The sequence below is a fragment of the Meles meles genome, chromosome 10, assembly GCF_922984935.1.
Source record: "Meles meles chromosome 10, mMelMel3.1 paternal haplotype, whole genome shotgun sequence".
Lineage (NCBI taxonomy): Eukaryota > Metazoa > Chordata > Mammalia > Carnivora > Mustelidae > Meles > Meles meles.
This window is the reverse complement of record NC_060075.1, coordinates 12,221,027-12,241,264: the sequence shown is the minus strand read 5'-3', so window position 1 is coordinate 12,241,264 and position 20,238 is coordinate 12,221,027. Positions and strand designations below refer to the sequence as shown.

Here is a 20,238-nt window from a genome sequence, read left to right as displayed (position 1 = left end):
CCCTCTTGAAGAAAAATTAATTAGGAGGACTCTCAGGGAAAAATAAGTTAGATCATGTATACACAAAGACCCAAAATCAATCAATGTAATTATTACAAAAGCTTAGAGGACAAATGAAAGAGCTCTTGTGGCTGGAACAAAGTGTCACAGTGAGTTTCATGGGCTAAAAGCATGGATGAAACATTACATGCTGTCCTTCCTCTTTGCCATCACAATAGGAACAAAAGAAAACTATTTATAGTGGAAAGTTCTTATATGGTTTTTACTATATATTCAGCATCCTGTTAGAAGCCAAAAACATTTAATTAGTACTCCATTCTACAGACAAGGAAATTGAAAAAGAAATGTATGTAATTTTCCAAAAGTCATATAGCCAAGAAATGATGGAAATGGGATTCAAACACAAGAAATTTGGGACCAGATTCTTTTTAACCATTTACAAACTACTGCAAACAAAATTAAAAATGCAGATTTACTCAATTGGAGGAAGAAAGAGATTTCCTTGGGAGAAGTGCTAAAATCTTAGGAGACTTTGTGTTCTTATGTGAAAGGAAAAAGGTATCCTGAGGTCCAGAAAAGACAGATTTAAAGGGAAGAGGAAAAGCATTGGGTTCAGTTGCTTTCAGAGGAGTTATTAGAGAAGAGACATGTTTTCTTGATACAAAGGCAGATCAGATAACTGGGTCCCAAGAAGTCTAAAGAGGAAACCATGCAGGATCTTAGAGGACTCATTCTATTGGAATGCCTCCTCGAAGGTGAGAGTGGCTTTCAGAACCATACCTATAAGAATGCCTACGTATAATCTAGACAGTTTTGACAGAGGAATTCCTAGAAAGATCCATTGAAAATACTCAAACTATTCTGAGTATCAGCTATAGCCTGTGCCTCGAAAGAGCATGCCTATTACAGATACAATATATAAATATATTTATAAAATTACGAATCTTAGGGGGTGCCTGGGTGGCTCAGTGGGTTAAGCCTCTGCCTTTGGTTCAGGTCATGATCCCAGGGTCCTGGGATCGAGCCCCACATCGGGCTCTCTTCTCAGCAGGGAGCTTGCTCCCTCCTCTCTCTCTGCCTGCCTCTGCCTGCTTGTGATCTCTGTCTGTCAAATAAATAAATAAAATCTTTTAAAAAAATTGTGAATCTTAGAAACAGCTTAGGGAAAATGGGGCATATTATAGGGGAAGCAGGCAAAACAATGAGAATACCTTGTAGATGGGATTACTCAGCAGAGGAAATCAAAGATATGCAATATTTGCTTTAATAGTGCTTGTCTGAGAAGACCCAGATGTCATTACCGTCACATCTCTCACTAGGGAGGATTGTAGAGATAACATCAAGACTATATTGGAAGGATTAATGACTTGGATCAGGATGCAAACATAAAATTTAAAAATTTAGTTCCAGTGATTATGACTAACATCGCTGTGTTTGAGAAGGAACAGGATGAATTTCAACTTTTGGAAATTCAACCTAATCTTTCTTAAAGGATTAAGCAAGAGCAAAGGGAAATAAAATGATCACATTTGCATCATTCTTGTAGAACTAAAAAGCTATAGTAGGAACAAATATGATTCAAGACCTGCAGCATTCCTTATTTGAGCAATGAGAGTCAGTTGATGAAAAAAAGAAATGGAATTGGACTTTCCTGGGCCCTTACTAAAAATTTTACAAAGAAAGTAATACACATTTAGATTCAGGGCATCTCTGGGTGTTGGCATTTGATTATTGGTAGTTCATTATGATGTCATTTCATCGTGGCACTGGTCCTCTATTTTGTCATCGTGGGAAATATGGCAGGACAGATTGGGGAGGGAAAGGAAGATAGCTATTCTCAGTTTTTCAGCCAGTGTGGACTTGGAGTTAACTGCTATATTGTTCTGAATCATTCCATATCTTCCGAGACCCTGCTTAATTGCACAGCTGTGGTTCTGGGGGTGTCCGAAAGAGCATTCATGATTTTGGAGGTGGTGCCTCCTGGAGGGAGCAGAACTGTCCTCACAGATGCCCACCTCCTGCTGCTCACACGTGAAATGCTTGCATACAACACTATTCACTGCTCTGTCTCATGAGGGCCGGCCTCCAGAGCAGCGTCTTTGTGTTTGTCTTCCTGTGGGGAAGACACTTTCTGTTCTCTGCCTTGAAACTACAGTAAAATCAGTACGCAGACTCTCTTCAGTAGGGAGGTCAGAGGGGTTGGCCATTCCGTTCAGAGGAATGTTAGCCAGCCCCCGGAGCTGCCCCGTGAAGCCCCACCTTTACCAGCACCAAAGCTGCCATTTAGATTCCAGCTTCTCTGACTCCAATCTCTCTCTCTCTCTCAAATGTTTTCAGTCTTAGAAATGGGTTATCATTTGTGAACCCCTAAAACACCAACATCTGCAGCTCTTCTTTGCACCTGTACCCATGTAACACAGTATAGGGCAATTTGGGTCTTGACAAAAAATGGCTCATTTCCCTTTCTGACTCCTGCCCCACTGGCCACCAGGAGACACTGTAGTTCCATTACCATCCCGCAGCTCTGGGGAGGAGCTGGGAGAGCCACCTGGCCATGGGCCTTAGTGAGAAGCTCTGGTGTGGCAGCTGAGTCATGATCCTCATTTGCAGACACAGGGTAAGTGTTAGAGAGAGAAGGGAAGCACCCAAGCTTTCTATTCTTGTGCAAATAGGCTAAGCCCCAGAGGGAGCAGGGAACCGCAGGCAAGCCTAGAATGGTTGCCAGGAAAAGGGGCCACACATACATAACACAGTAGCACCATCAGTCTGAGTTAGAATAATTTTTTGTGTATGTTTTGGGAAAAACAGACACGTGGAGAAGCGAACAAGCACACATGAATCCCATCCCCTCCATCCCCCAACCCAAGTCCCGTGAACACACAGAAGCGTGTGTTTAGGTGGGTCAAAGATGGACGGCAGAGATCGTGGCCAGATTTCTATGGTGTGGGCCCCCAGCCCGCAGGGGGACAGGAGGGTGGGGCCGGGCACGTTTCTGTGATGATGTAATAGCGGAAGCCCCTTCCAAGTAGAAATGCCTTGATAGAAAAGAGGATCTTCCTGTTCTATAAGTTAATATAGATCATTGAGCCAACTTTCTGCTAAGTTGCTGAGAAGATTTAGGAAATGAGCCCCCAAGTCCATCCGTCTATGCTCTGTGAGCACCTCTGAGCAAGCGCAAGAGTTTGGGGGCCAGGAGCTGCTTGGATCAAACTGTGTGTCCTGAGAGAAGCAAAACAAAACAGCTACTGAGCCAGGAACATCAGAGAAGCTGTTGGAATTCCAACCTGGTCCCATCCTACTGCAGGGGAAGGCATTGGGCAGGGGGATAAGGTCGGGCCCTGAGGACAACCAGACTATGTTCTAAGTCAGAGCAGCTCTGATCCTTCAGAAGTCCATAAACACATTAACATCACCAGGGCATAGAGTGACTTTAAGTCTGACTTCTGTCTCCACTAAAGATCAGAGCACCGAGGAAGGAGTTAGCCCACTTACTTTCTGAACTCGTTACATGTTGGAAGCTTCTCTGTCTTATGATCTTGTGTATCATATCCAGGAGGCGATAGAGCCTGGACAGGGTACGAAAGTCCCTGCTGGAATGCTATGCCCTGATTTCAGGGTGCTTTCCATGTATCTGTGTTAATATTGTGTCTCCTAAGCTCTGTAAGTCACTCTGCCCTCTTTACCCATGGGTTGTGGGATGCTGCCTTGAAACAGATAAACACAGGACCAGGGAGTAAGCACTGCTGATTAGCTACAGTTTTTTTTTTTTTTTAAAGATTTTATTTATTTATTTGACAGAGAGACACACAGTGAAAGAGAGAACACAAGCAGGGGGAGTAGGAGAGAGAGAAGCAGGCTTCCCGCAGGGCAGGGAGCCAGATGTGGGACTCGATCCCAGGACCCTGGGATCATGACCGGAGCCGAAAGCAGATGCTTAATGACTGAGCCACCCAAGTACCCCCTGATTAGCTACTGTTAAGAAAGTGTTACTATCAGGCTCCTGGGTGGCTCAGTCAGTTGAGTGGCTGCCTTCGGCTCAGGTCATGATCCTAGGGACTTGGGATGGTGTCCCACATTGGGCTCCCTGCTCAGCGGGGAGTCTGCTTCTCCTTCTTCTCTTGGTTGTGCTCTCTGTTTCTCTCTCTCAAATAAGTAAATAAAATCTTAAAAAAAAAAAGAAAGAAAATTTTACTATCATAACTTCCAAGTGGCTAATCATACCTTTCTCTCTCACCTTGAGAGACTCCCTGTTAGGGAAGCTGGAGGAGTATATAGGTCTGCACCACAACAGAAACCTGGAGCTCATGTGTTCCATCTTCTCTATGGACAAAAATCTCATTACTCTTCATACCCCAAGAACCAGGGGATTTTCCAGATTTCCAGCAAGAGTTTGTGGATATTAATTACCTTAGTAGAGGGAGAAAGTCAGGTTTTAATCACTGAAGACATTTTTAGAGGTAAACTAGGCATGAGAAGATTAGGATTAACTGGGGAGTACTTTACTGTGGATCTTGAAGGAGACCTAAACCTCTCATTAATCACACACAATCTGTACCAGTGCCTGAAGGATTAATGCCATTTTGATTGAGCTCACCATAGAGAAGTAAAATCCCATATGTATAAGTAAAATTCCCTACGTATAGAAATGCAGCTACAGGAAGCGCTGTGCTGTGGGCTAAGGGGAATCACACAGCACAAGGGCATTGGTCTCTAGCCTTCACTGGGAATAACATCTTCACAATCCTGTCTCTTCCCAGGGCTTCCATTTAGATCCCTTCCCAGCACAGTGGCCAAGTCAAAATACTTCTGGAAGGAATCTGAGGCAAAGCCCTAATTAGGCAAGGTATTATTTTGATTTTGGATCTAGGAGGTTGCCCGTGAGAGGAATAATGAAAGTCTTGAGATTTGAAAAGTAATTTATTGATGTCAGAATTTGTGGTGCTGGTGACACACCCAAGTGGAAATGTCCAGCAGGCAGTGGACATGTGATTCATCAGGAAGGCAGAAAGCTGGAGACTCAGGGCTGTGACAGGTACAATTGAGGAAGGTGCTTTGAATGAGGCAAACACATTCTATAGCAGTTATGATCTAATCCAGTCAATCATCTGTGGAGAATTAATGCTCACTTTTGGAAGGAGGTCCCATGAGCAGTGACAGAGAGCAATACCATTGTTGGGCCACTCTCCACCCTGTGGAACCGAGAGGAACTAAGATGCCCTGCCCCTCGGTTCATGCCCAGAAGGGCCTCATCCAAGTGAAGCCTCCTCTTGGCCACCCGGCCATGGCCACCAGGCTCCTCTGCTGTGTGACCCTTTGTCTCCTGGGAAGAGGTGAGTGCCCAGAAATAAACAATCAGCATTTTTAGATATTTCCAGTTATAATTCCATTAATTTTCTTCATTCTGTCCCCACATTCTGTCCCCTCCACAGTTTACAGATGCTGGAGTCATCCAGACACCCAGGCACAAGGTGACAAAGATGGGACAAGAAGTAACCCTGAGATGCCAGCCTATTTCTGGTCATGCAGCCCTTTACTGGTACAGTCAGACCCCAGTGCAGGGACTGAAGCTGCTGATCTACTTCAACAATCAGTCTCCTGTGGATGACTTGGGGATGCCCAAGGAACAGTTCTCAGCAGAGATGTCTAACAAATCATTACCCACCCTGAAGATCAAGCCCACAGAACCCCGGGACTCAGCCACATACCTGTGGGCCAGCAGTGTAGACACAGAGCTGCATAGTCACCCCCTCCCTGTGCAGAAACGCTCAAGCTTCCTGTCCTCCCTCCAGCCCCCAGCTGTCCTCTGCAGTCTTTCGAAGGTTCTCCCTGTCAGTACAAGGATATGGGTCTGGTGTTCTCCGTGTCTCTGGGGAAGGCTAGAATTGATACTTCTCAAGTATCACAGTAGAAAACTTTTGGTAGGAAGACAATAGGGGGTTGGCTCTGGCGTTCTTCACAAATTCTCACAGAGGGTGACTGAGTCCAAGACTGATGGTGAATGTCACCCACTGGGCTTTCAAGTGATTATGTGAACTCAAAACCGTGCTGTCACAAAGCTTTACATAGTCTGGGTTTTCTTGAGTTAGTGGTCAGCGCTCCCTCCCACCTTTGCTTTCATTAGACTAGTTGCAGGGGCGTGATTGTCTCCCCAAACGCACCCAGCCCTTCCCATTTCTTCCAAACCTCCCTGTTCCCGTTTTCTATAACGTCTTCCTTAATTGTAGCGTAATTATTTTCCACACTCCCACTTTTTTTTAGCTTTTCATTTAAAAATCACTGTAGTTTCACAGGAAATTGCACAGCAGAACAAAGGAGCGCAGTCACCCATTATCCGGTTTCCACCCATGGTCACATCTTACATAATCATACTCAAGATATTAAGACCATGAAGTTGACATTGGCCATGAGGAGTGTGGAAGCAGTTCTACATCATTTCTGTCACATGTATAGGTTCACACAGTCACCACCACAGTCAAGATGCAGAGCCGTTGCAACACCCCAAAATCTCCCATTATAATGTCACACACACACACACACACACGTGTGTGCACACATACACACACATCACCCCTATCCTCTGGGAACCACTGATCTACTTTCTATATCTATAATGTTGTCATTTTGAGACTGTTTTATGAATGGAATCCTATGGTAGATGACCTCTTGTGATGGGCTTTTTCTCCTCACCATATTGCCCTTGAGATTCAGCCAAGCTGCTGCATTTATCCAGAGTTCATTTCTTTTTTTTTTTAATTTATTTATTTTTCCAACGTAACAGTATTCATTGTTTTTGCACAACATCCAGTGCTCCATGCAAAACGTGCCCTCCCTGTTACCCACCACCTGTTCCCCCAACCTCCCACCCCTGACCCTTCAAAACCCTCAGGTTGTTTTTCAGAGTCCCTAGTCTCTTATGGTTCACCTCCCCTTCCAATTTTTTTTTAATAAACATATAATGTATTTTTATCCCCAGAGGTACAGGTCTGTGAATCGCCAGGTTTACACACTTCACAGCACAGAGTTCATTTCTTTTATTGCCGAGTTGTGTTTCACCACATGGATGTACCAGAGTTTGTTTAGCTGTTCACCTCTGGTGAGACATTTTGGTTGTTTCTAGTTTTTGACTATGACAGATAAAGCTGGTAGATATAAACATTTGTTTCCAGGGTTCTGGGTGGACATACATTCCCATTTCCCTGGGATACATTTATGCCCAGGAGTGAGACTACTGGGTTACCTGGTGAGTGTGTTTTTACCTTTGAAAGACACAACCAGATTATTTTCCAGAGTGGCCGTACCATTTGACACTCCAAGAGATTGTTTGTTTATGGGAGAGAACACACGCGTGCACACACACACACGTGTGGTGGCAGAGGGAGAGAAAATAACAGATTCCCCGCTGAGCAGGGAGCCCAACATGATGCTGGATCCCAGGACCCTGAGATCATGACCTGAGCTGAAGGCAGAAACCCCAAGATTCATTTTTTAATACTAGTAATTTCAATTTACATGTAACGTTCCACTTTACCATTTCCACATTACACATGCAAAGAACTAAAAGGATAGAAAAGCAAACATGGTAGACCCAAATACTCTTTTCCTTGGATGATTCCATACTCTTCTCTTCAGAGATATTTGAATTCTTTCTGTCCTTATCACCTGGGGGTCTGCCTCTTTAATCTCCTCATCACTGGTTGCTGCTGCCTGATGCACGTCAGCTATTCAGGAAGCTGTGAATCCACTGCCAGGTGCCTGGTTCGTGAAAAAGAGAGCTCCCAAATGATGCCTCCCCCGAGGTACGTTGTTCAACCAGTTCCAAATGCACACCCTGACTTCTCTGGGTACGTCCTTGTTGGATCCAGGACCGCAAACTCTTCCCTGGATTTTGTCAAAAATTCATAGACATAACCTCGCAATTCATCCTGGTTGTGGTAATTCTCAAAGTCCACAGTTTTATTTTTCACAGCTATTTCAATGGCAACCCACGTGCATACATGTAAGATTGTAATACAGTCAGCAATGTTTCGGTGGCATTTGGCTCTGTGTTTTAAGTTTCCCTGGAAATTCAAGATCATGTGACTATTGTTCTGTGACCCCAAATCTACTGTCATAATCCTAGATTTGCTGTTCCCAGATCTTGACTTCCCAGTGGAAATGGACTGGTAGGGAATTGAGTTCCTCTTACTGGCATTAATTAGTAGTATTTTTGGTTTCTGTGAGTGACCCTCATAGGCACTGGTGTCCCTTTTACTTTTCATTATTGCTTCTCAAGCATTTCTCATCTCTCCTACCTTAAAACCCCCAACATCTTGGATGGCATGCAAGATGGCCTAGATGATCACTGGGCTTCTCAGTTTGTTCATTTGCTCATTTCAATGATCATTTCCCCCAATGCATCTCAGATACATCCACTCTTTATATTCTAGACCTGTAATCACAAATAGTTTGAACCACCTCCAAAATCACTCTCTCAAACATCCTACTCTCTCCCACAACCTCCTCTCCTTCCATCCCTGGAACTACCCTGCAGCAACTCTTTAACCCCATTAGAAACTATAATACTTTATACTTGACTTTTCCTCTTCTCCTTCTACTGTATTAGTACTTTTCATACCTGGGCATGGGGGACAAGGAATGATGTCTACTCTCTGCCTCTTTGAGTGGCACAAAGAATCTAAAATGTTCCTGACTCACACTAAGAAGCATTACAATCGTAGACTATGTCTTGAGGTCCTTAAGGCCATCTCAACTAGGAGGCCTGTTAACTTTTCTTTTATTAAAAGAATTGGTGTTTTTTATTGCTTGTTAGTTTCAACCATCAATCACATAGCTCAAGTTTTTGTTTGTTTTTTTAAATGGGCTCCACGTTGGGTGAGTTCAGTGCAGGGCTTGAACTCATGACACTGAGATTAAGACCTCAGCTGGGATCAAAAGTCAGATGCTTAACCCACTGAGATATCCAGGTGCCCCAATTGTAGTTCAATTTTTGATGACTAAAAAAGCACCAAAAAAAAAAAAAAAGAGTATGTTCCTGAATGTCTAGAATGTATGATCTGATCTCATTCATGTGTAGAGTGCTTCATTTCACAGGCAAGAAAAAGTTAAAAGAAAACCAAATATGTTTGTTTGTTTTGTAGAGATGATCAGGAAAAACTGTCAAGGGGAACATGATTTGTATGGTATATAAAGTCATTTAAGAAAAATTAAATTAGTAGGGGCTCCTGGGTGGCTCAGTTGGTTTTAGCATCCAACTCTTGACTTTGGCTCAGCTCATGATCTCAGGATCATGAGATTGAGCCCCTGCAAGGGGCTCACCATTCAGTGGGGAATCTATTTGGGATCTCTCTTTCCCTCTCTCTCTGTCCTTCCCCCAACTCATGCACACACTCTCTCTCTCAAATAAAGAAAAAAATCTTAAAAAAAAGAAAAAAATTAAATCAGTAAAATTCCTTATTTAAGTTTATATACACTTGCATGTATTCGTACAAAGGAAGGAGGAAGTTGTAAAATGTACCTCTGATTGTTTAGGATGAAGCTACAGAGGAAGAACAGAAAGAAGATAGTTACCCTTGCCTTTGTCCATTTTTCTTTCTAAATTTGAAATACCGCTCACCTACTACACAAAATATAGGTAATCTACAAAGAAAAAGAAATTCACCAGTTAGAAGAAAAAAGAGAATTTATAGGCAGAGCAAGGAAGAGCCAAAGCTATGGGAACCTACCAGGTTTCAGTCCAAATCTAGGCCTCACAGTTGAGGCTGGCTTTTTAGTGCCCGTATGATAGAGATGACACAGGACATATAATGACATCTGCATTCATCCTGAAGCTTCCAAATGGTCACAGGCTTTATAGACCAAAAGTTATTATAACACAAAGACCCTGAAATTTGGCTAGAAAAGTGAGTGTTTGGTCAGGATTAAGTGCTAGATAAAATGGAAAAGTTAACAGAGAGAAACTGAAAATTCTAGACTATGTCTTATATGTTTTTGGAACAAAATATTACCCTTCCTGTGTGGTGGAAACCCTATGTTCAGAAACTGACAAAAAGGTCTATAACCATTGAAACTCTTGGGGACCCAACAGGAAGAAATTCATACGGTCCTGGGAGTGGACTTCTGCTTCCACCCAAGATGGATTAACATAAGTCGATTTAACCTCCTACTTGAAACAGCTAAGACAAACAAACATAATATATGAAACAACAGTTTTCAAAACATTATGAATTGAGCAAGAAGGTATGGCCATCCCTGAGAATTGGGAAGGGACTGGGCTGAGGACTATGGCCATCTACCTTGCTACCTGGAGTAGGGCCACGAGGGGTCCTAGGAGGGGAAACACAGGTGGAGTCTGGAGAGCACCCTGAGTTCAGAGTCTGAGTTGAAAATACAGGGACTGAAGGAGAGATGCTTCTAGATGCTTTTCTATTGGCCACACGGAGGCGTTATGGTGTCACTGATAGCAGAGAGTGGTAGAGAATGTCCTTGATACTCTCTGAAGTATGGGTATAAATAGAGGAATTGCAGGCCTTGACTTCTGTATTAAGGTGGGAATCATTTGCAGCCATCAGTCATCCATCTGTGATGCCAACAGCAAGACACAAAGACATTCTCTCAGTAGGTTTATAAATAATAGTTTAGCTAAAAGCTCTTCCTGTGTTGAGGAAACTCTGACCTGCCTTACAGGGTGTAAGAAATGAGGAGTAAAAGGCCCAGATGAGCATGGGGCAGATATAGGAAGAGAGGCAACACGAGACGGCACCACCTCTGCTCCACACGTGATCGGGCCAAGCCCCGGTTCTGCTGCCAAGCCAGAAGCTGTGTGTAAGATCACAACAAGGAGTGACCCTTGCCTTGGTGAAGCCAACAGCAGACATTCATCGCAGGCAGATCTACCTGTCAGGGACCAGAGACTCTGCACCCCATCTCTCCACCCAGAGATCAGAGTCTGGAGCAGACAGAAGCTCCATTCCTGTTGATCCTGCCATGGCTCCCGGGTTGCTCCACTGCGTGGCCTTTTGTCTCCTTGGAGCAGGTGAGTCCTGGTCACAAAAGAAGTCTTTTGACTAGAGCTGTCTTGTCCTCAGTTTTGTACCTTTCTTTTATGGCAACAATAGCAATCTCCTTCTCCACTCTGTCTCTACATTTTCTTTCTCCCTCTGCAGGTCCCATGGGTGCCATGGTCATCCAGAGCTCAAGATACCAGGTTACGAGGGTGGGGAACCCAGTGACTCTGAGCTGCTCTCAGAATATGAATCACGACAGCATGTTTTGGTACCAACAGAAGCTGAACAAAGGCCCAAAGCTGCTCCTCTACTTCTATGATACAAACCTTAACAAAGAAGCAGACACCTCTGATAACTTCCAGGCCCGCCGGCCCAACACTTCTTCATGTTCTCTCAACATCTTCTCGCCAGGCTTGGGGGATTCAGCAGTGTATCTCTGTGCCAGCAGTAAAGACACAGAGCTGTAGTGTTACTTCTCCCCTGTGCATAAACCTCTCTGTTTCCCGGATCCAAGATCCTCCTCGAGATCAACCCACCTGCCCATCCTACAGCAACGGTAGGAAGTGGGTTTATGGCGGTCATCCCCTCGTTTGTAGAGAAGTTGGGCAGAAACCTACGAAAACCACTGACAGTTGGACCGAGAGTGGAAAAGTGGTTACACTCACCTGGCGTTCAGTTTGTGGTATTTCCCCAGGATCACCTTAGCCACTCATTCTGTTCTCTTCGGTACATAAATAGGAACTTTTTAAGGACTGTTTTGTGGGGTGCCGGGGTGGCTCAGTGGGTTAAGCCTCTGCCTTGATCTCAGGGTCCTGGGATCGAGACCCGCATCGGGCTCTCTGCTCAGTGGGGAGCCTGTTTCTCTCTCTCTCTCTGCCTGCCTCTCTGCCTACTTATGATCTCTGTCTGTCAAATAAATAAATAAATAAATAAATAAATAAATAAAATCTTTAAAAAAAAACTATTTTGTTTTTTAAGCATAAGAGACTCTTAATCTCACAAAACAAACTAAGGGTTGCCTGGGGGGGAGTGGGTTAGAGAGAGGGGGGTGAGGTTATGGACATTGGGGAGGGCATGTTCTATGGTGAGTGCTGTGAAGTGTGTAAACCTGGCGATTCACAGACCTGCACCCCTGGGACTAACAACACATTATATGTTTATAAAAAAATATAAAAAATTATAAAAAAAATAAAGATCAAGTGATATGATCAATGGAAAAAAACTGTTTTGTTTTTTAATATAAGTTGGAGACCTGGAACTATGAAAAAAGGCAGGCCCACCCAGACAAGAGGTGGCCCCACTCTCATGAATCCTTGCCCTAAGGGGAGGAAAGTGCCCTCAGAGACCCTGCTGTAGTCTCCTGGTTTTCTGGTCAAGTAGGGAAAATTAGAACTGCTACAAATTTATGCCAGACATGAAGCTGAATGAACTGCCTGGCACATGTGTTATTCACAGTATATTTAACTATGGTGCATGATATAAATTTGCCTATGAACCATTTAAGTGGCAGGTATTTAAGTGTGGTGCTTTACTACTGGGTATTTACCCCAAAGATCCAGATGTAGTGAAAAGAAGGGCCATCTGTACCCCAACGTTCATAGCAGCAATGGCCACAGTCACCAAACTGTTGAAAGAACCAAGATGCCCTTCAGTGGACGGATGGATAATGAAGATATGGTCCGTATATACAATGGAATATTACTCAGCCATCAGAAAGGATGAATACCCAACTTTTGTATCAACGTGGATGGGACTGGAGGAGATTATGCTGAGTGAAATAAGTCAAGCAGAGAAATTCAATTATCATATGATTTCACTTACTTGTGGAGCATAAGGAATAACATGGAGGACATCAGGAGAAGGAAGGGAAAAGTGAATTGGGAAATTGGGGGGGGAGACAAACCATGAAATACTACAGACTCCAGGAAACAAACTGAGGGTTTTGGAGGGGAGAGGGTGGGGGGATGGTTGAGCCTGGTGGTGGGTATTAAGGAGGGCATGGAGCACTGGGAGTGGTGCATAAACAATGAATCTTGTAACACTGAAAAAAAGAAATAAAATTTTAAAAATATATCAAAAAAATAGATGTGGTGCCCTAAAAGAAATATTAAAATGACTAGAGTTTGCCCTACATTTTTAATATTAATAAAAAATATCAAGTACCACAGCTTGTTTGAAATAAAAGGGGTTTCTGGAATGTATTAGAACAGCTTTCTGAAAGCCACTATGTGTCTTATGGACTTTAAGAGACCGAAATACTTATTTTTTTTTTTAAACAGGCAGAGATCACAAATAGGCAGAGAGGCAGGGAGAGAAAGAGAGAGAGAGAGAGAAGGAAGCAGGCTCTCTGCTGAGCAGAGAACCCGATGTGGGGCTCAATCCCAAGACCCTGAGATCATGACCTGAGCTGAAGGCAGAGGCTTTAACCCACTGAGAAACCCAGGTGCCCCAAGACTGAAATACTTATGATGGCCGATTGAATAAATACATATATCATCATTTCAGAAAAGAACAAGCAGAGCTGTGGGATGCTTTCTTCAGAGGCTGGAACTGTGTCCTCATCTTAATTCTGAAGAACACACAGATATTCCTACTAGGCAGTGGCTCGCCACATTGCCTCGTACAGTCATCAACAGCATCATATGCTTCCAAATCTTTAATCAAGAGGCCAAGAAGTACTACCCAAGATATGATTTGGTAACTAAGTAAAATTCAGAGAAGCTAAACGCTGTCATCTGAGCCACCCACCATCACTAGGACCGTCTGTTTTCCTTTCTTTCGCTCACTGTAGGTCCACACCCCTTTCCTTACAAACAGTGAAGGCTATGTCTCTATGCTTCTGCCTATGTTTCAAAATCTTCTGTCAAAGGAGATGTCGGGGCTAAAGTCTCGGGGCCCCTTCCCTCATTTGTGATTCCATGACAAGATTTAGGAAATTGATGCATCTTGAGATAAATGGCAAAAGAATTCAACCAGGGGGCAGATTAGACATTCTTTAGGTGATGTGAACACTTGACATCCTCTCGAAGAAAGGGGGGAAAGAAGTGAAGAGCAAAGATTCAGTTCATTCCAGGTCCAGATAAAGCACGAGGCCCCGGGGCTGGAGAGGCAGATGCTCTGGGCTCCTTGTGACTGGATTGATCCTTATGCCCAAATGAGGGAGGAAGATGTGGAAGGGGGTAGATTTGCTGTAGCCAAGCAGAACAGTAGAGAACTGTCTCATTCTCTAGCAGGTATGGTCCCTAAAAGTGTGAGAACACACCTCGGGAAGGAGGAAATTAAAACCTTAGGAGAGGCACCTGGGTGGCTCAGTGGGTTAAAGCCTCTGCCTTCGGCTTGGGTCATGATCCCAGGATCCTGGGATCAAGCCCAGCATAAGGCTCTCTGCTCAGTGGGGAGCCTGCTTCCCCCTCTCTCTCTGCCTGCCTCTCTGCCTGCGTGTGATCTCTGTCTGTCAAGTAAATAAATAAATAAATCTTAGGAAAAAAAAAAAAGAAGACTACCTTGAGGAAGAAATTTTAAAACCTTAGGGGAATCTGATAGAAAAAGCTATAAAACACGCACAAAACCACAGTGTTGGATGCTTGGGGAGTTTGAAGAGAGTTGGGGAGCAAGAGTGAGTGGTATCTGTATTGTATTATATTGCATTGTTTTTATTTTATTTATATTTTATTGTGGCCAGAACACATAGCATGAGATCTACCCTTTTAAAATTTTCCATAATATAGTATATACATATAATGGCATGTTATTTAGTCTTGAAAGAGAAGGAAATCCTGCAACACACGATGACATGAATGACCTTGAGGATATTCTGCTGAGTGACCTAAGCCAGTCACAAAAAGACAGGTGCTGTACGATTCCACTTACATGGTAAGGAGTGGCTTCCTTCTGGATGATGTCTCATCCCAGCTGCATCCTCTCCTGATCGCTCCCATTTATGCTCAGGGCTTTCATTTCCCAGCAGCCAAATGAGAACGTCTTGAAGGAACAGAACCTCCGAGAAGGTCCAGGGCCATGAGATGGATTTATAGACATCAACTCTTTTCTGGAATTGACAGTTACTTCAGTAGAACTTACTACAGACTGTGACTCCTGTGGAGGACCCAAACCGACCTAAGAAAGAAGCATTACTTCAGACCCTCCAATAAGTAGATGCCAAGCCTGGTCATGCAGAGCCATGCCAGGCAGTTAGCTGAAAAAAAATGGGAAGAAAGCTGAAGGAAGCTGGGAGGCCATCATGCCGTGATGCAGATCTGACGTCTGTAAGGGGGGAGGGAAGGAAGAGGGAGGAAGGGAAGAAAAAGAGAGGAGGTAGGCTATATAGGAAGAAAGTAGGTTGTGGGCTGCAGTACAATTCCAAGCAAATCTCAGCAAGAGTGGCAGGTCCTTAGGTCAAAGCAGAGCTATGCAGCTCCCTGTCCCTGGGGACTGCCTCTTCCCATGGGTAGAACCCCTGCACCATGGCTCCAGAGATGGGCGTGGGGACACTGGCCCACTTCTCTTGCACTGAGACCCCTGTTCTCTGAGGGTCCCTGGGTGGAGAGGTAACCCTAGGCTTTTTGACTTATGGCTCCCAGTGTGGAACCTCCATGCTATGAGCAAAGCAGAATGAGAAAGATCGGGGACTGCAGTCTTGGCCTGCTGTTTCTGGAATGGGGGTCACCCTATGTGTGAGCACTGGGTGGAGAAAGGGAGCTCAGATCCCTGGGCTGCACTTGCTAGGAGTAGAGTTTCTACATCACGGAGCGGGTGGGGTTGAAATGAGCTGGTGGTCTGTGCCAGGAGAAACTGAGGGAACCCTGTGTCCTCAGCCACACCCACAAAGACTAGAACTTCCACCACACTGAGCTTGGGGGTGGGGGGAGTGCAGGAGGCAGGGAGACATGGCTCAATGCCCCAGAGTCTCACTGCTGTGACTGAGAATTAGATTTTCTTAAATAAGTGGTTCCTCATTTGCTGTATATTTTGGGAATAACCTTCAAAGACTTTCAATGGTGGCTCTTAAATGTCCAAGAGTTTGGTTTCTATCTCTGGGAAGAGGGTACCCTAATCTCCTTGTGTGGCCTTTCCAGAAGTGCCTCTCACCCCAGTAAAACTGTACGCAAACAGGGACCAGCCCTGAGCCGTCATTTATCACCTCTTGCTCTGGCGAGATTTTGTCCCACTGAGGAAGCATGGCTACTCTGGGGAGGCTGGTGAATCTTTTCAGTTTCATCCTACACAGACACTGATTCCTCCTCAGACAAAAATTCACTGTGTCCCTCTGAACCTAAGCAGATTCTACCTTCCCGGTAGTCTTCCTCACTGATTCCCGCTGCTGTGTTCCCCCAAACTCATAACCTCTGTCTCCTCAACTGGGAAAAAGTGCCTTGCTCTGTGTCTCCCCCTCACCGTGTCTGGACATGGCCCCATTTTTTTCTTGCTTTAGAATAGTCACAGATACTAATGACTGCGTATTGTTGTTTCCTATATTCTACTTGTTTGCTCTGTTTTTTACTTGTGTAGAGCAACACAGCAAAGACTATTGGTTTCTGTGAAGTGACGTCACAGAGTAGCTGGTTATGGGCGGGGGGGGGTGGGGAGGGGGGGTGAAAAGCTTCAGAGAAAGCTTCCTGCCTCTTTTCTTTCCCTAACACCGTCATGTGCCCAGTATTCATTTGTTCCTTGGTCCTTTGGCTCCTGAATGCAGGTAAGCCCCCATTCTGAACTTCTCAGTCCCTAGCTCTAAGACTTTCATTCCTGTCACCAGACTCCTTCAGAGACTAAGCCTCCAACTTCCGTCTGCTTTCTTCCCAGGTGCCCTCCATGCAAAAGTCACCCAGACTCCAGGACACCTGGTCAAAGGAAAAGGACAGAAAGCAAAAATGCATTGTGTCCCAATAAAAGGACACAGTTATGTTTACTGGTATCAGCGGATCCCAGCAAAAGAGTTCAAGTTCTTGATTTCTTTCCAGGAAGACACCATCTTTGATAAAACAGGAATGTCCGAGAAGAGATTTTCAGCTGCATGTCCCCGAAACGCATCCTGTAGCCTAGAGATCGAGCCTACAGAGCTGCAAGATTCAGCCTTGTATTTCTGTGCCAGCAGTGAATCCACAGTACTAGCTAATCTTAATACACAAACTTTGTGGGTCTGGCTCAGGAAGCAGCTGTCATACTAGATTGGAAGGAAATAATCGAAACTAAATAGAGCTAGCTTAAGCCAAATGGGAATTTATTGCAAGGTTATATGCATGTCCCATAGAACCCCAAAACAAGAATACAGGAATTTCTCAGGAGCGAAGTAGAATAAAGTCCTGGAACCATAACAGGACTGACTTGATGGCTCTTACTTCTTTTTCCACCTTGCTGGCCCCATTGTTCCCCCCATTATTATAAATTGTCTTTCCCAGTTTTTAGGTCTCCTAGCAAACGGAAGTCACAGATTCAAATATCTGTCCCCCCGCCATGTTGCAAAAGAACAGCTTGACTTTCTCTCATGTAAGGTCACAAATCCAGAAAACAGAGAACAATTTGATCCTGTTTTACTCAAGAACATGTTCTTGGAAAATTCAGCTTTAACCAAGGGGTTTGGATTATTTCAAACAACATGACAGCTGGAGGCCTGTCACTTTGACCTTACAGATCACAGACTTTGAATACAGGAATCTTCTAGATAGGGGCCAGTACCCCTGGTACCAGTATACCTAGTAGGTATCCATTAGAGGGGAGGAGTATCAGATACAGAGAACATAGGGAAAAAAGAAGGAATTAGAAAGGGGTTCGAGATCCCTAGTTTTTAGAATAATGTCAGATCAAGTGAAGACTCTGGTTAATTTCTTTTCAAGGACTTAAATCCAGATAATACAAAAAGCATGTTAATTTTCAGTGTGATAACTTCACACCCTACTCAGTCAGTGATTAGTTTCTATGGAGCTGAGGAAACAGACAGATTAATGTGTCCTCGGTGGAAAAATACCTGTTGTGCAGACAATTGAAAACTGATGTGCAGACAATTGAAAAACCCTGTGGTATGTGATCCAAATTATAAGGACGGACAAGGCATTCAACATCAACAGAAGGGAAAGAGGTACTCCTGCATTAACTCTCCCTGGGGAGGTCACTGCAATTGCATAGAACAGACACAGAATTCAAAATACCTCTGTTAAGATTTAATGATCCATCCTGTTTATAAAGCTGTTCATTTCAGGACGCCTGGATGGCTCAGTCAGTTGAGCATCTGACTCTTGATTTCAGCTCAAGTCATGATCTCAGGGTTGTGGGATTGGCCCCACATTGGGCACCACACTCAGCAGGGAGTCTGCTTAGGATTCTCTCTTCCTCTGTCCCTCCCCCTTATCTTTCTCTCTATGAGATGAATAAATAAATCTTAAAAAAAAATACTTAAAAAAAAAAAACCTGTTCATTTCTATACCACCCACCACTCAGCTTTAGACAAGATTATATATTCTCTCTAGTCACTTCTGTTCTTATCTCAATATAAGTGGAACCTGGTTGTCTTACCCCCACAAGTCCAAATTTACTGCATTTCTCGGGCAAAATTTTATTCTGACCTCTTGAAACATAAGCTCTCACTTTCCTGGTCTACCTCATGTTATGGCTATTTATTTAAGCTTCCTTTTCCAGCACCCAAAAGTAAGTCTTCTCAAGTGTCCATTTCTGTTCCTCTCCGAGTAACAATGCACAGTTAGTGACCCACACTTTCGCTTTCATTTCAGAGGAAATTATTCCTCTGGGTGCCGTCTTCAGCTTTTTTGTGAGATAGTTCCATTCTTACAAAACTATTCTCCTGAATCTTAAAATTTTAAACTTGCTTGACCAAAGGCTTTTCCTTTCTCCTCCTACGTGACCTCTTTGAAGCATTTCATAGTATTGACTTTACCGCAAAGCCTGGAAACTTCTCTTTCCTTAGCTTCACTCACCTCATTTTCAATTAGGTTTCTTATTTCCCATCTATTCTTTTTTGCAAATGTAGTTTCCAGAACTTAAATCTATCCACCAGTTACTCTCATTCCTAGAAAAATTTTTCTTGTTCCTCAAATTTTAATTCTAATGTAATGCATTAAGTGGTCTTCTCTTTTGTTAGTTTGGTCTATTAAAAATCTCCATTGAAACTGTTGTCTGAAATAACTTCCTTCCTCAGTATCACCTAAAGGACAGATTAAACGGATAGATTCTAGGACGGGATCAGAATTTCAGAGTCAGAATTTTTGGAAGTGGATTATAGGAACGCATCTACTATTACCAAGCCTCTGGTGGGGCTTGTTCATGCTGAAGTTTGAGAACTACTGCCAATCTTTCTAAGATGGGTAAAACAGCCCTCCAGCACACTCTACCGTCTTCTTCTTGCTCCTGTTATTCTCACTATTTTCCTCTTTTCCACCTCCTCTTGCGTTTTCCTTAAAACTTCACTTTTCCTGAGAATGCTCAAGTGTGTTTAGAACCTGTTTACATCATCCATGTAACAAAATAAACAGGAGGTCACCCATTTGGACCAAGGCTCCTCCTTTCCTGTGGAAGGTGCCTTGACGAGGTGGGTATTCCCAGGGACTGTGGCTTCACAGCTAGATTCCACCTTGTGGAGGCAAAGGAACCCAAAACGTCCATTCCTCTCTGCTGCCGTGTGTCAGAAACCATTGCTGGAGAGCCTCATCCTGCTAGGGATCTTGCCTTGGACACTTGGTTCCTCTGCTGGGTGACTCTCTTTCACCTGGGGGCTAAGCGAGCTTGGGAGTGCTTGGGAATTTGTGTTGATGCTTTCCTAGGAGCACTTTTTATGGCTTCTTTCTTCTCCCACAGGACACACAGACTCTATAGTCAGCCAGATCCCCAACCACAGGATCACCAAGATAGGACAGAGGAGGATTCTGAGAGGCGATCCAATTTCCGGTCACATATTGGCTTACTGGTGCCCGCAGGATCTTGAGGCAGGAAATGGAGTTTCTGATTTCCTTCCAAAATGAAAACATGGCAGCTGAGTTGGGATCCCCAAGGAATGGCTCTCAGCTGAAAGACCTAATGGAACGTCTTCCACCCTAAAACCCATCCCATGGAGCTGGGGGACTCAGCTGTGATCTCTGTGATGGTGGCCTTGGCAAGGTGCAATTGAGCCAGTTCCTTCCAGGGCAAAAACTCACTGGCTCCTCTCCTCTCCCCTGAGCTCTAGGGAGATGTTTGAAAAGGCCACTTCACAGTCTTATGCCTCAGAAGAAACACAGAAGTAGGTTGATTG

At 44.0% G+C, this 20,238-nt stretch overlaps 2 gene segments (V, D, J or C); both read left to right on the top strand.

Moving 5' to 3' along the window:
• The window catches only part of LOC123951612, a 366,823-nt gene that overhangs the window by 232,312 nt on the left and 114,273 nt on the right, over positions 1 to 20,238 (top strand).
• Positions 10,638 to 11,566, top strand: LOC123951617. The segment is given in 2 exon segments: positions 10,638 to 11,032; positions 11,163 to 11,566. Coding segments are annotated over 2 exon segments (357 nt in total).